Source organism: Quercus robur, chromosome 2, assembly GCF_932294415.1.
Source record: "Quercus robur chromosome 2, dhQueRobu3.1, whole genome shotgun sequence".
NCBI lineage: Eukaryota > Viridiplantae > Streptophyta > Magnoliopsida > Fagales > Fagaceae > Quercus > Quercus robur.
The window spans coordinates 8,322,600-8,334,755 of NC_065535.1; the positions used below are offsets into that span (position 1 = coordinate 8,322,600).

The 12,156-nt window shown below is 33.4% G+C and overlaps 1 protein-coding gene across 1 annotated transcript; it reads right to left on the reverse strand.

Moving 5' to 3' along the window:
• Positions 1–9,468: 9,468 nt before the first annotated feature.
• LOC126712182 (calcium uniporter protein 4, mitochondrial) lies at positions 9,469–11,912 on the reverse strand. Its single transcript, XM_050411404.1, has 2 exons — positions 11,226–11,912; positions 9,469–10,383 (listed from the first exon to the last, which is right to left on the reverse strand). The coding sequence occupies exons 1-2, from the start codon at positions 11,817–11,819 to the stop codon at positions 9,892–9,894; spliced, it is 1,086 nt and encodes a 361-aa protein (XP_050267361.1). The 5' UTR covers positions 11,820–11,912; the 3' UTR covers positions 9,469–9,891.
• Positions 11,913–12,156: the final 244 nt, after the last annotated feature.

Below are 12,156 nucleotides of genomic sequence, written 5' to 3' on the forward strand. Positions count from 1 at the left end.
AAATATACCCTAAGGGTTTGTTTGGATATCACTTATTTTGTTGAAAAACTGAAAATTAAAAACAATAAAAAAATAATAAAAAAGTTACTATTCATAAAATTTTCACCGTTCACATGCCTAAATCCATCAACAGTGCAAGAGGCGCTCAGCTAAAAAAAAAAAAACGCAGCAAACGCTTACTTATCCAAATGCCACCTAAGTGTCTCTATTGGAAACAATAAAATGCCAGTTGAGTTAATATGTTCTTAGCTAATAATTTTGTAAAAGAACAAAAAAAAAAAACAAAAACAAAGCAAAACTAATTAAGATTATTGCCTTCAGACTGTTGATCATTAGCAAGGGCTTGATCTTATAAATGAAAACTGGCCCAATCCAAATTAATCCTTCACCAGACAGCTAGGCTATTGGGCTTAAAATCGAGTTAATTTTGCAATAACTACAGTCCATCTTCATGGCCTTCTTAACAATAATCCAATGGGCGCAAAGAGCAAACAATTACTAAATATAAAATAACATTATTAAATAGAAACAAAGAAAAAAATATTGTTGAACGAGACCCTACAATCCTCCCAATAATTATGTCATACATTCAATATATGTTTCATTTACCTCATAAGATCTGGCCCACCAGTGGCGGCACCACGTTCAGTCCAGGGTGCTCCTAGGAACACCTTAACCTGAAAAAAAAAAATTTATATATAATAATTAAAAAATTTTATTTGTTTACCCTTAAAAAAAATTAGAAACACCCTCAAATAAAAAAAATATATATTTGTTCTACTTTTAAGCAAAAAAAAAAAAAGGCCCAAAATTTTTTTTTGAACTAAAAACTTTTTTTTTTTTTTTTTTTTTTTTGGTGTAATAGAGCAAGTCACCAGGGAAAAAAAAATCCCAACATCATTCCTAAACAACAGATTTCAAACCCAATCTAAAGAAAAAGCAAACCCAACATTATAGCAAACCCACATATTCTCAAAAAAAAAAAAAAAAATAATAATAATAATAAAAAACCAAAACCCAATATAAGTGATTACAACCTAACCTAAGAGCATCTCCAATGGCTTTTTTAAAGCCAATTTTAGAGAAAAAAACACCCCAAAAACCCACTTCAACAGCTTCTCCATCTCCATTTTTTTTTTAGAATTGCTACAGTGCTTCTCTACAAGTAGAGAACACTGTAGCGTTTCTTGTTCACACTTCTCTTGGGCAAAACAAGCTTTAAATTCTGCTACTGCCATCTCTAACATCATAGCTTTAAATTCTTGCTTTGTTCTTCACCGGTAATGTGTGTGTGACAGGGTGAGAGTATGAGAATGAGAGAGCTAGAGATGAAGAAAGAAAAATAAAAGCAAAGAGGACACATTGTGAGGATGAAGAGTTCTAGAAAAATAAAAACAAGATGAGAGGAGTGGGGATGGGGATACGTGTGTGGAGGAGAAAAAAACAAGAGAAAAAAAAAAAAAGAAACGTAAGGATGCATGGAAAGAAAGGAAAAATAATAAAAAGAATAAAAAATCACAATTGATAAATGTTACCACAATTGTAGGGGTAAAGTCCCCAGAACATACAATGGGCCTTGGGCCCCATATAGAATTCAACCACGTTCGAGGAAAAGGTGTGGGTACCAAAAGGGCTCTCGGCCCAATTCTCATGGGCCCAAAATTATTTAAAAGGCGATCCAAGGAGGAATGTCTTCTCGGACGTACCAAATATGACTCAAACATGCATTCTACCAGCAATAAAGATTCACTCCAACGAGTATTAGTAGCAGGGATGAATCCCACGAGCTCGTAAGAGGGAGGAAAGTGTAGGATGTCAATGGAGAGACTACAACTGCCACATTAAATGCACGATAACTACTTTTCTGGCCGCATTAATGTGGAGAGGACTTGCGAACAGTGTTACCTTAGCTACTACAACTCACAGAAAGATGGGGGAGATGTCCGATGGGACGGACACTCAAGTGAAGGTCCAGATTATCAACAAGTGTAAGGTTCTGATGATTTCAAGGGGGCTATATAAGAGAGGGGAGTCCCCATGAAGAGGGGACCTGAAAAAGGAGGAACTTAGAACAGAAGAAGAGGAGGAGAACCATAGCCTTTGATCAGAGACAAAGATACACCCCACACGTCTCCTCAGACCGTATATCTAATGGACATGAAGGGAATTTTCTTATTTTCAATTGTTGTATGGCCCAATGTTAACTAGTACGCACTTCGTTAGAGTCCAGTTCTGTAACCTACTCTCTACAAATTCATTGTTTAGGGCTCTTTGGGCCAGAACCCCATAACTGTTGGGCCTGGAGCCCGAATTGTGACCCTACAACAATATTTTCACAATAAATTTTAAGTAACAGATTGTTAGTAGTTAATATTGGTGAGTAAAAAAATAGACAATAAAATTTTAATTGCGGGAAGCAACTAATAAACAATAATTAATAATTTAATTAACCAATACATTATAAAAGACAAACAAATTAAATTATGTTAGGCTAAACAACAATTAATAATTTTATAATTAACGAAACAATAATATAACAAATTATAGTTTATAAAAGACAAACAAATTAATGAAACAATTAAACAACAATAATTAATAATTTTATTAATATTTCAAATGAACTTATAGTTTATTGTTTATTATTTTGCTAGAATTATGGACAAATATTTGATAAGAAAACCACGTAGAAGGTAATTGTAAACTTTATGTATTTGTGTATTTTTTTATTGTTGTTGTCGTCAATATACAAAATTTATTTTTTATTAGATTGTGTAATTTATACTTGTTGAGGAACACCTTGAAAAAATTTTTTAGAGCCTCCACTACGGCCCACAACATATATGTTAGATGCACAAGCATAGTACCCCTTTTTTCAAGTATTTTAGACAAAACATGTCACTACTATTATTATTATTTGGCTACTATTCCTTTTCTTTATATCAACTTGGGGTTGATCACAGTGTCTCTTAATGTTGACCCAAGTCACAAGTTGTTACAGCCCCTAGACCTTAAACGGACTAGTTTTGGGTATCCATTTGTTAACATTTGTCTGGGCTTTGAATAACTCCTTTAAATACGAGGGCTTATAATTTGTAATGGAACGACCCATTGGCTTTAAATAGTTTGAAACTCATTAAACTATATATATTGCATTGTTCATGGGGTTAAAACGTAAAAAAGAAAAAAGAAAATTGCTCATAAGACTGTACAGAAAAGCTTTTATACAATACAAGTTTAGTATACAACAGTAAGATTCTCATAAAAAAAGAAAAGAAAAGTATACAACAGTACTGCGAAAACTACAATATAGTTCAATAGGCTTTTAAGTTTGGACCCAGGTAATCAAGTATTTTAAGAGTTCTCAAGCCTCGTTTGATTCTTGACATCCTGAGTTTAGATAATCTAAATAACACAGGGAGGCCACAAGAATTCTTCGCAGTAATTATGAATAATGAATTATTAAGGATAAGGCTTGGGTTCAGTGCTCTTATGCACTAGATCCATTAAGATGTAAACACATGACAAATGTTTGACATATGTCCGTATCTCAACATGTCTAAAATTCAGTGCATAGTAGTATTGGATTTAAGACAGATTCGAATAAATAAAAGAGATTCTATGAATGGATAAGCGCTAGGATTGCCAATTGATCTTCTTCATAGGGTTTGCTAGCACCACTTTAAGCTTAAAACGGCCAATCAGCACGATGGGCCACGTAGATCAATGACCCAATGTTTGCTTAGTTGGCCCAAACTTATATCCAAAAGCTTTTTGGGCCAACTTTAAGGTAAACTCTGGCATTGCCTAATTCTCGTTTTGTTCAGTAGAGAATCTTCATGTGTTTGCCAAATTTGGCTAAGCTTGATTATCGAAAGAATAAGAAATTTCTTTAAGCTTCTTTGGTACTATTAGTTTATTTGTTTTGACTTTATTTGTTTAAAATGTGAGAAAAAAAAATTTTAAAACAAATAAACCGACTTTGATAAACTTAATTGGCTTCCATGATGTAAGGTATTAGGAATTGTAAAATGAACTTGACAGTAGTTAGTGATCAACTTGATAGATGAGCTGTATCTCCAGCATCTTTTTCTTTGATGCCTTTTTTTTTTTTTTGGATTTTATGCCTTAAACGAAAGAGATATATATATATATATATATTTAAAAAAAAAATCAGTGTTTAATGAATATTTTTTTCTTGATAGATAAGGTGACTTGATTTTTTTTTTTAGTTTTAATCTATAACGTCCACTCTTAATGATAACTTTTTTATAATCAAATTAACTGATACGAGTGTGGTGACATTGATAATGCCGTAATGGTAATTAAGGACAGCCCAATATCTTTTTTTAATTGAATGGCACAAATGCTGATAAAAGAATAATTGGGAAACGAAAATGATTTTGAGTTTTGATCACAGAGCAAAAACTTTAGAAAAGATTTTTACAATGTTCAAATACGTAATCAAAGACTGGATTTTTTTTTTTTTTTTTTTTTTATATAAAATTTTTGGGGCTGAATTAATCAGAGATTGGATTGGTGTTGTTGGAATGGGCCCATTCATGCCAACCTTAAGTTGAATTTCACGCAAAAAAAAGAAAAAACATGGGGCCATTTCACGTGGCCTGTGCTGCAATTCTGTTGTGCCCTTCTTAGGTTCTCAACAGACATTAGGACCCCAGCGCCTGCAAAAAGTAGAAGCTATTTTGTATCCATTGTCTCTCTTTCAATATATAAGCCTTGCATGATTAAAAAATTCAACTTCAATCACCCATAAACAAAAACAAAAAGGGTAGTGATAATCACACCCGCCTTATTTCACACTCACGGTATACAAGCAATACTAGAAACACAAAAAATCTCATAAGTCCCCACGTGGTGAGTTGTGGCAATTATTGTAAAATTTTTTGTGTGCCTTAAATTTTTCCACTGTATACACACTATTACATGAACTACAATACTAATATATTAGTGGTAATGTGTATAGAAGAGTGTTGGGCTTTTGTGGAGCTTAATTGTATTTGATCTGGATTATAACTCGACCTTAAATAATATTGTTACGATTTTTAATGAGAGATTTTCGAGACTTAGTACATGGAGCGGAGGTAAGCGGTGGCCCATTTTGTAGCCTATTGTGAATCATGTGTGCAGAATAGAAAAATTGTTGTTTTAGAGATTAGGGTTTTGATTTTTTTTTTTTTTTAGAGAAAAAACTGTATTGCCTCATCTGGTATTTTTTCCTTGAGAATAGTAAAATCTTTGCAACTTCATGAACGTAGACAAATTACCGAACTACGTAAATATTATCTTGTGTAATTATTATTATTATTTTTTGTGTGTATATGTTTCTCTATTTTTGCATCTCATGACAAATCCAAAATTTTCGTGAATATTCTCTTCAGAGGAGTGTGTGACTAGATTTTCCAAAACGAAAAATAATTGAGCATGGCCATGGTCATGTCTTGACAAAAGGGCCAGAATTAATTTAACTGAACCTTGAAGTGTATATGTCGGCATGTAATTGTAAGCCAGAAGATGTTCATTTTGACAATTATTCAACTGCTGCTAATGATTCGGTCTGCACAATATTTTGGTGTACGTTCATGTTCCACATGCAATACACAGTTCAATTGACACACATACATTGTCTTTAATTTGTTTGGAATTTAACTGATGTCTGGTGCTATTCTTGAGGCCAATGTCAATAACATTGTTGCTAGAAACTTTCATGTTTTGAGGGGATCATTCGACGTTGTATTTTGTTTTTATTTATTTCATTTTTTTTTTGAGAAACTTTATTTATTTCAATTGGTCACACAAGACATAATGTATTTTGAGGAGAATGCTATGGTATTTTTTTTTATTAAGTACCGAGCATCTAATAATTAACTTGGTTTGATGTTGTCTTATTTAATATATATTTTATAATAATAGATGAACGATTAAAATCAGATAGATATGATACAATACATATAAAAAAAAAAAAAAAAAAGTATGTATCGTATAATGATTTGTCTTTTGATGTTTATTTAAGAAGTTCTAGTTTATACTCTTTAAAAAAATCGATAAATGACATTCAAATAAATTCGTCGAGCAATTACAACTTGTCTAGCACCTTAGGCACAGTACTTTAGGTATTGTTTCTTACGTTTCCCTTTTAAAATTCTGTTATGTGGTTTTTTTTTTTTTTTTTTTCATGGAATGGAAGTGTATTTTTAATCAAGTAGCCACATGGTTGAATATTAAGAGGGAACTTAAGGAATAATACCTAAATACTGTACCTAAATTTGCCCTTTTAATATTATGAGGAGACATTTGTTTCCCTCAAAACAAATTATTTTTACACATAGAAAATTGTGATATTTCCTCGTATGGTATATGATTTGCTTGAGAGTTGACAATGGTGGGGGACTAGGTTTAAAAATTAATCAAGTCGGGTCCCTTGATGTATTTGTGCAAACTCAGATACTGCATTAAAAATCTCCTTGCTCTGAGACTTTTCTTTTATTTGAAAAAATGAATGTGCTACTTTGGACTAAATTTCATGGAAACCACTTGGTTGCAAAGTCATGGTTTATGACGAAGAAAACTAAGGGCCCATTTGGATTGAGGGAGAAATGAGGAGGAGTGGAGGGGAGTAAAGTAGAGTAGGCTAAAAATAGGCTAATTTTGGGTCAATTCTACTCTACTCTACTTTACTCTCCCTCCCTCCCCCTTAATCTAAACGGACCTTAATGTTGTGCTTGGTTTGGATGAAAGAAGAGAGGATGAAAAATGAAAGAAGAAAAGGGAGAGTATCCAAATGCAGACCAAATTTGAAAGAAATGAAACTTGGGTTGGTTTAGTAATGTTTCATTTAGGAGGAATTTAGCAATGCAAACATGATAATTGCATATGAAAAGGACATAGATCTAGACTTACATTGTGTTCCACTTTCTTTTTCACTTTGCCTTTATATGTATGGACTTGCATTATTGCATTACTATTCTATCGCTAGAGTTCAGCTGATTCAAATGCCATTTGTCACAATACCCTTAATCCAAGAGTTCTTATTTTGAGGGATAATTATTTCCAATTATCTCATGGTTAATATGTCACTTAATCCTTATTTGTCGAGTAGGTAGTATTTAACAATGGGAAATGCTAACAAGTGCCCTTAGGGCACTCGTTAAGAATCCAGTTAAAGAAAGTTCTTATGAGGAAAAAAAAAAATTAATGTTTTGACAGTTTTTTTCATTTTTCATAAAAGTGATCTCAAAATTTTCCTAAAATGGATTATTAACGAGTGTTCTAAGGGTGCTCGTTAGCATGACCCTTTAACAATTTAGCTTACAATACAAGTACTACACAAGTTCTATAACATTAATATGTGTCACCCATCATCAGGGGCGGCTTGATGCATTTGGGGGCCTAAGGTGAAAATTGATCATCTTATTTAGATGCAAAATTACTACTAATTAACATGAACTACATAAATTTTTTTTTTTTTTTGAATTTTTAAGACAAAAAAAATTTGACAAAATTTTTCATACTTGTTGATGTGGTAGATTGATAGTGGTAAGTAAAACAGTGGTGTTAGTGGTAAATTTAGATGAAAACTAGTAAAAGTTTGCTAATTAAACTCTTATTATTATTCTTTTTTTTTTTAGAAGTGCAACATTCACAATATTTTTTACAACAAATCCTAGATTTTAAACTGTTTTTTGTTTTTTATTTGAAAATATCACTATAATTATTTTTTTGCCATCAACAATAGGCTGTAATAACTTGCTACTTAGCATTAGTTGTACAAGTGTTGTGAAAAATATTGTGGACAACGTTGCATTTTTCTCTATTTTTTTATTTTTTTTCATCTAATAAAAAAATTTATTTTATTTATTGATTATAAATAATCTTATTGGTTAAAATTTAGGGGCCTTTTTTTTACTTGGGGCCTTAGGCGGTTGCATTTTTTGCTCCACCATAGAGCCGGCCCTGCCCATCATAAAAACAATTCGATTATTCATTGTTGAATCAGTTTATAAGCTTTATACCATAAAATTTGTAATAATTTTAGCATTTTCCTTTTTAAAGTATCATCTTTATCCCATTCGATTATTAACGAGCACCTCTAAGGGTGCTTGTTAGCATGACCCTTTAACAATTTAGCGTACAATACAAGTACTACACAAGTTCTATAACATTAATATGTGTCACCCATCATAAAAACAATTCGATTATTCATTGTTGAATCAGTTTATAAGCTTTATACCATAAAATTTGTAATAATTTTAGTATTTTTCCTTTTTAAAGTATCATCTTTATCCCATTTGATTATGCTTATTCATCTAGAAACCATACACTTGTCAATTACTCAATGTGTGTGTTTTAAAAAAAATCCGGTTTGTAAGTTGTAACTATCAATCTATCACATGTCAGTCTGTTTTAAGAGTTCCCCATGCGTGGTGGACTGGTGGGTGCTCAATTGGACCTCACCCTAGTTTAACTTCTGCATAACGTATTTAAGCCCAAAGGCCCAAATACTTTTCTGTCGAATGGGGCTTCAAGGCTTTTACAGTTTTACTACTGTCTTTGCTTCTCGGAAAATATTTCCATGATCAAAAGATTTTCGTTGAAAATATTTGTCCATTTAAAATAGAGAAATGCTATGTCTACAATATTTCTACAACATTTTTACAACAAATCTTAAGTGGCAAGTTGTTACTGGTTGTTTTTGTTGGGGCAAAAAAGTAATCTTAGTGTTAGTTTTAAATTTGAACCAATAACAACTAACCACCCATGATTTGTTGTAAAAATGTTGTAAAAATGTTGTAGACGTAGCATCTCTCTTTAAAATATATATATACACATATATATATTCTATGAATTTTCAATTGAAATTTAAATTTTCCTTAAATAGTTCGGAAAATGAAAAATAAAATAATTTATATAGCATTGATAATAATAAAATATTTTATTTATATTAGTATTTACAAACTAATGCTTCCTTACGAATTTTTTAGCTTAAATGACACATTTCTAACAGAAAAGTTTAAAGTTTGTTGACAAAAAATGTCCAGTATTCTTAATTTCTTATCCCCACGCCATTATGTCTTTTTTAAAAACAATAATAATAATGGGCCCAAAAGTTTCCACTCGTGTTTTTAGGAAAAATGTTTTCTGGAATAAATTCCAGCAAAACATTTTCCTTTATTCTCCTACTTTATAACAAAATATATTTGATCTTCAAAATTTTTTTCGAAACAAATAGGCAGAAAAATTTTTTTTTTCCAAAAATTTATTTATTTTGCATAACATGATAAAGTCTGTTAATTAATTAATTATTTTTATAGGGAATTTATTTTATTTTGAACAGTGGAAAGAGCCAATTAATTTTCATAATTAGTAGAATATCTTCTTCTTCTTTTCTCTCTTTTATTATTATTATTATTATTATTTTATAATTTATAACTTATAGATCTTCAAGAACAATGAAAAAAACATGATAAAGTCTGTTATTTTTCAGTGACATTGTATATTTACTTACAAAAAGAAAAGTAGAGGTCGCAGACCACTTTACAAGATCAAGGCCCCGAGAGGCATAATTCCGAGGCCAATTTTGGGTCCAAGGCCTAGACATGGCACAAGAACTTCCGAAAAAGCTTTGTAGTCCGTGCTGTGAAAACCTATAAAGTTCCTAATATAATATTTACAAAAACTCAGATCATATGTCATTGCTCAAACTATACTAAATATTAATTAAACCGATCTTTTGGAACTTGAAAGAAAAAACACTCGTTCAAAGTTTCGGTCGCTTCGATTTTTTTTTTAGTCAAACTCAAAACTATCTATTTCCTTTGGGTATTTTTATTACTCGAGAATGTGTCCAATTTTATTATTATTATCTTTTTCTCATTAATTCACGGCACCAACAAATGACCGTGCTTCATGCTTGAAAGAAGAGAAGTTATTGGTGTAACTTGGGGAGGCAGAGTGGCTTGGATAGCAAGCTTTGCGGAGCTCATTGTATTTGTCTAAGTCAAAGTTATGGATTTTCATAAGCTTTTCTTGTTTGGCTTTGAATCGGCGCTGGAAATAGCCTTCAAAAGTGGGTTCTGTAGAGGTCTTTAGAAAGAATCCATAGCCAATAGCGAAGTGAAGCGAGGTAACAAAGAAGCAAATGGGTTCCATCACGTCCCAACTGAGCTCCCAAAAGGTGAGCCTCATGAAGCCCAGTGTTTGGAGAAAAACGAAGCCCAATCCACAGTATAGTTCACCACGGACCAAGCCCCGGGCTTTATTGTCGATTAGGGCCTTCTGCATTTCCATTTGCTCCAATTCTCTCCTCCTTGGGTCCTTTGGATTGGCTATTGATTCAGAAATCAGTGTCTCCATTGATCTCGCCACCTGTAGCCATAAAAAAGTGATCAGTTATTGAATAATATGCACATAAATGCTTAATGGTCTTAATCAGAAATCACTAGTAGTGACACATATCTATAACTTCTAAAACAGCCTAAAAAAGAAACTAGACGTGATTAAGAATACATTATGATGGGTTCAGATTACTTCTAGTGAAATGATGCACCAGACACGTTATGATGCGAATACGTGTCCAGTTGACTAATGCATTAAACATAAGCCGAATTCGATTATGAAATTGTCCACTAGGTCCATTGATCATCAAGTCACGGGTCCATATATAGGATCTATTTCTCTCCAAAAATAGGACATGCTTTTGGATTAGGCACAGGCAATAAATTTTCGGGACCACGCATGGCAGTGAAGTTGGATTTTAATTTTATTATTATTATTTTTTTATGCTAAGTTGGATTTTATTAAACAATGCCATAATCTAAAATCCAAATCCTCGTGGACACATTAGACCCAAGTTTCAAAAACACCAATTAGTTTAAGGAAATTTCGGGATACTATACACGTGCAGACAGAAACTTGTTGCATGATGCAAACGTGTCAGTTTCAAACACTCGTGACTCGCAGTGACTATTACTCACGCGCCTCTGAGAGCGAGGAGACACGCTCACATGCAAGCATTACGCAAAGTAAGGACTTTTGCATTTTAAGGCAAGCGTGTAACCACAGCCTCAAGACGCGCGTGTGACAAACCACATCGCCGGTCGTTACAGAAACGCTACCAGCCCTTTTAGGTTCCAAAAACGATGACGTTTTGGGACTATATAGGAAATAACGGAAAGAATAAAATTAATTTAAAAAAAAAAAAATGGTACCTGTTCGGGTCGAAGAAAAACTACGTTCCCCAAAACGATGACGTTTCCCGAGTCATCTAACATTTTGGCAAACTCAGCGCCTTGGTCTTCATTTTCACATCCCTGAACACAGACTCGGACGAACTCAGAGTACGAAATCGAGCTCTTCGGAATCTCTCTCAGCTTCGCTTTCAGCTTCTCCACCTGCGAGAGCCTCAGGATCTTCTTCGCCTCCTGGATCGAGATTCCAAAAACCGAATCTCCGGCGAAGGCTGCTTTTTCCGGCGCCGGAGGACCCAGTCCGTCGAGGCTGATCCGATCGCCAGTAATGTTGATGGCTCTGAGCTTCTCTCTAAGCTTGTCTCCGACCGGAACGGAGAGGAACTCCGGTAAGGGACTCATCGCTCTCCGGTGAAGGAATCGCCGGAAAAAGCCTTTCTCGGAGGAGTCCGGCGAGGCTATGTACTCGCGGTGGAAGCTAGATTTGGAAGCGTTTGGAGGTACCACGGTTGAGGATGGTGAGATCGGTGAGAAGTCTTTAGTGACCGCTGGTGATGTAACTCTGTAACTGTAACCGTCAAATAGTCGCTTCGCTAGCATTTTCCGAAGCGCCATTGAAAGAAACAGAGTTTTAGAGAGAGAGAGAGGGAGTGTTTTTTGGATTCCGATATTTGGGGGCTTATTCGCGTAATAACTATGAGAATTTGTGAAGATAGCTTTGTTGGTATTTATAATGGTTCCAGTGTATGAGGATTATAGAGAGAAGAATCTTAGGGGCATCCTTTTTTGTTTTTTGTTTTTTTGGTCAAGACTCAAGAGAGGTGGGAGGGCTAGTTTGGTAAAAGAGTTTGAACAATGGTGTATTTTTTAAAATTCTTGTGAGGGAAAAAATGTGTAAAAATATATGTAATGTTATCTAAAAATTGAAAATGAGTTGTTTAACAATTTTACA

What these genes read in the sequence shown, in the direction of transcription:
- LOC126712182 (XM_050411404.1), bottom strand. Translation starts at nt 11,819, where the DNA reads ATGGCGCTTCGGAAAATGCTAGCGAAGCGACTATTTGACGGTTACAGT. An exon ending in TTTTTCTTCGACCCGAACAG is followed by an intron (nt 10,384 to 11,225) that starts GTACCATTTTTT and finishes TTATGGCTACAG; the next exon opens with GTGGCGAGATCAATGGAGAC.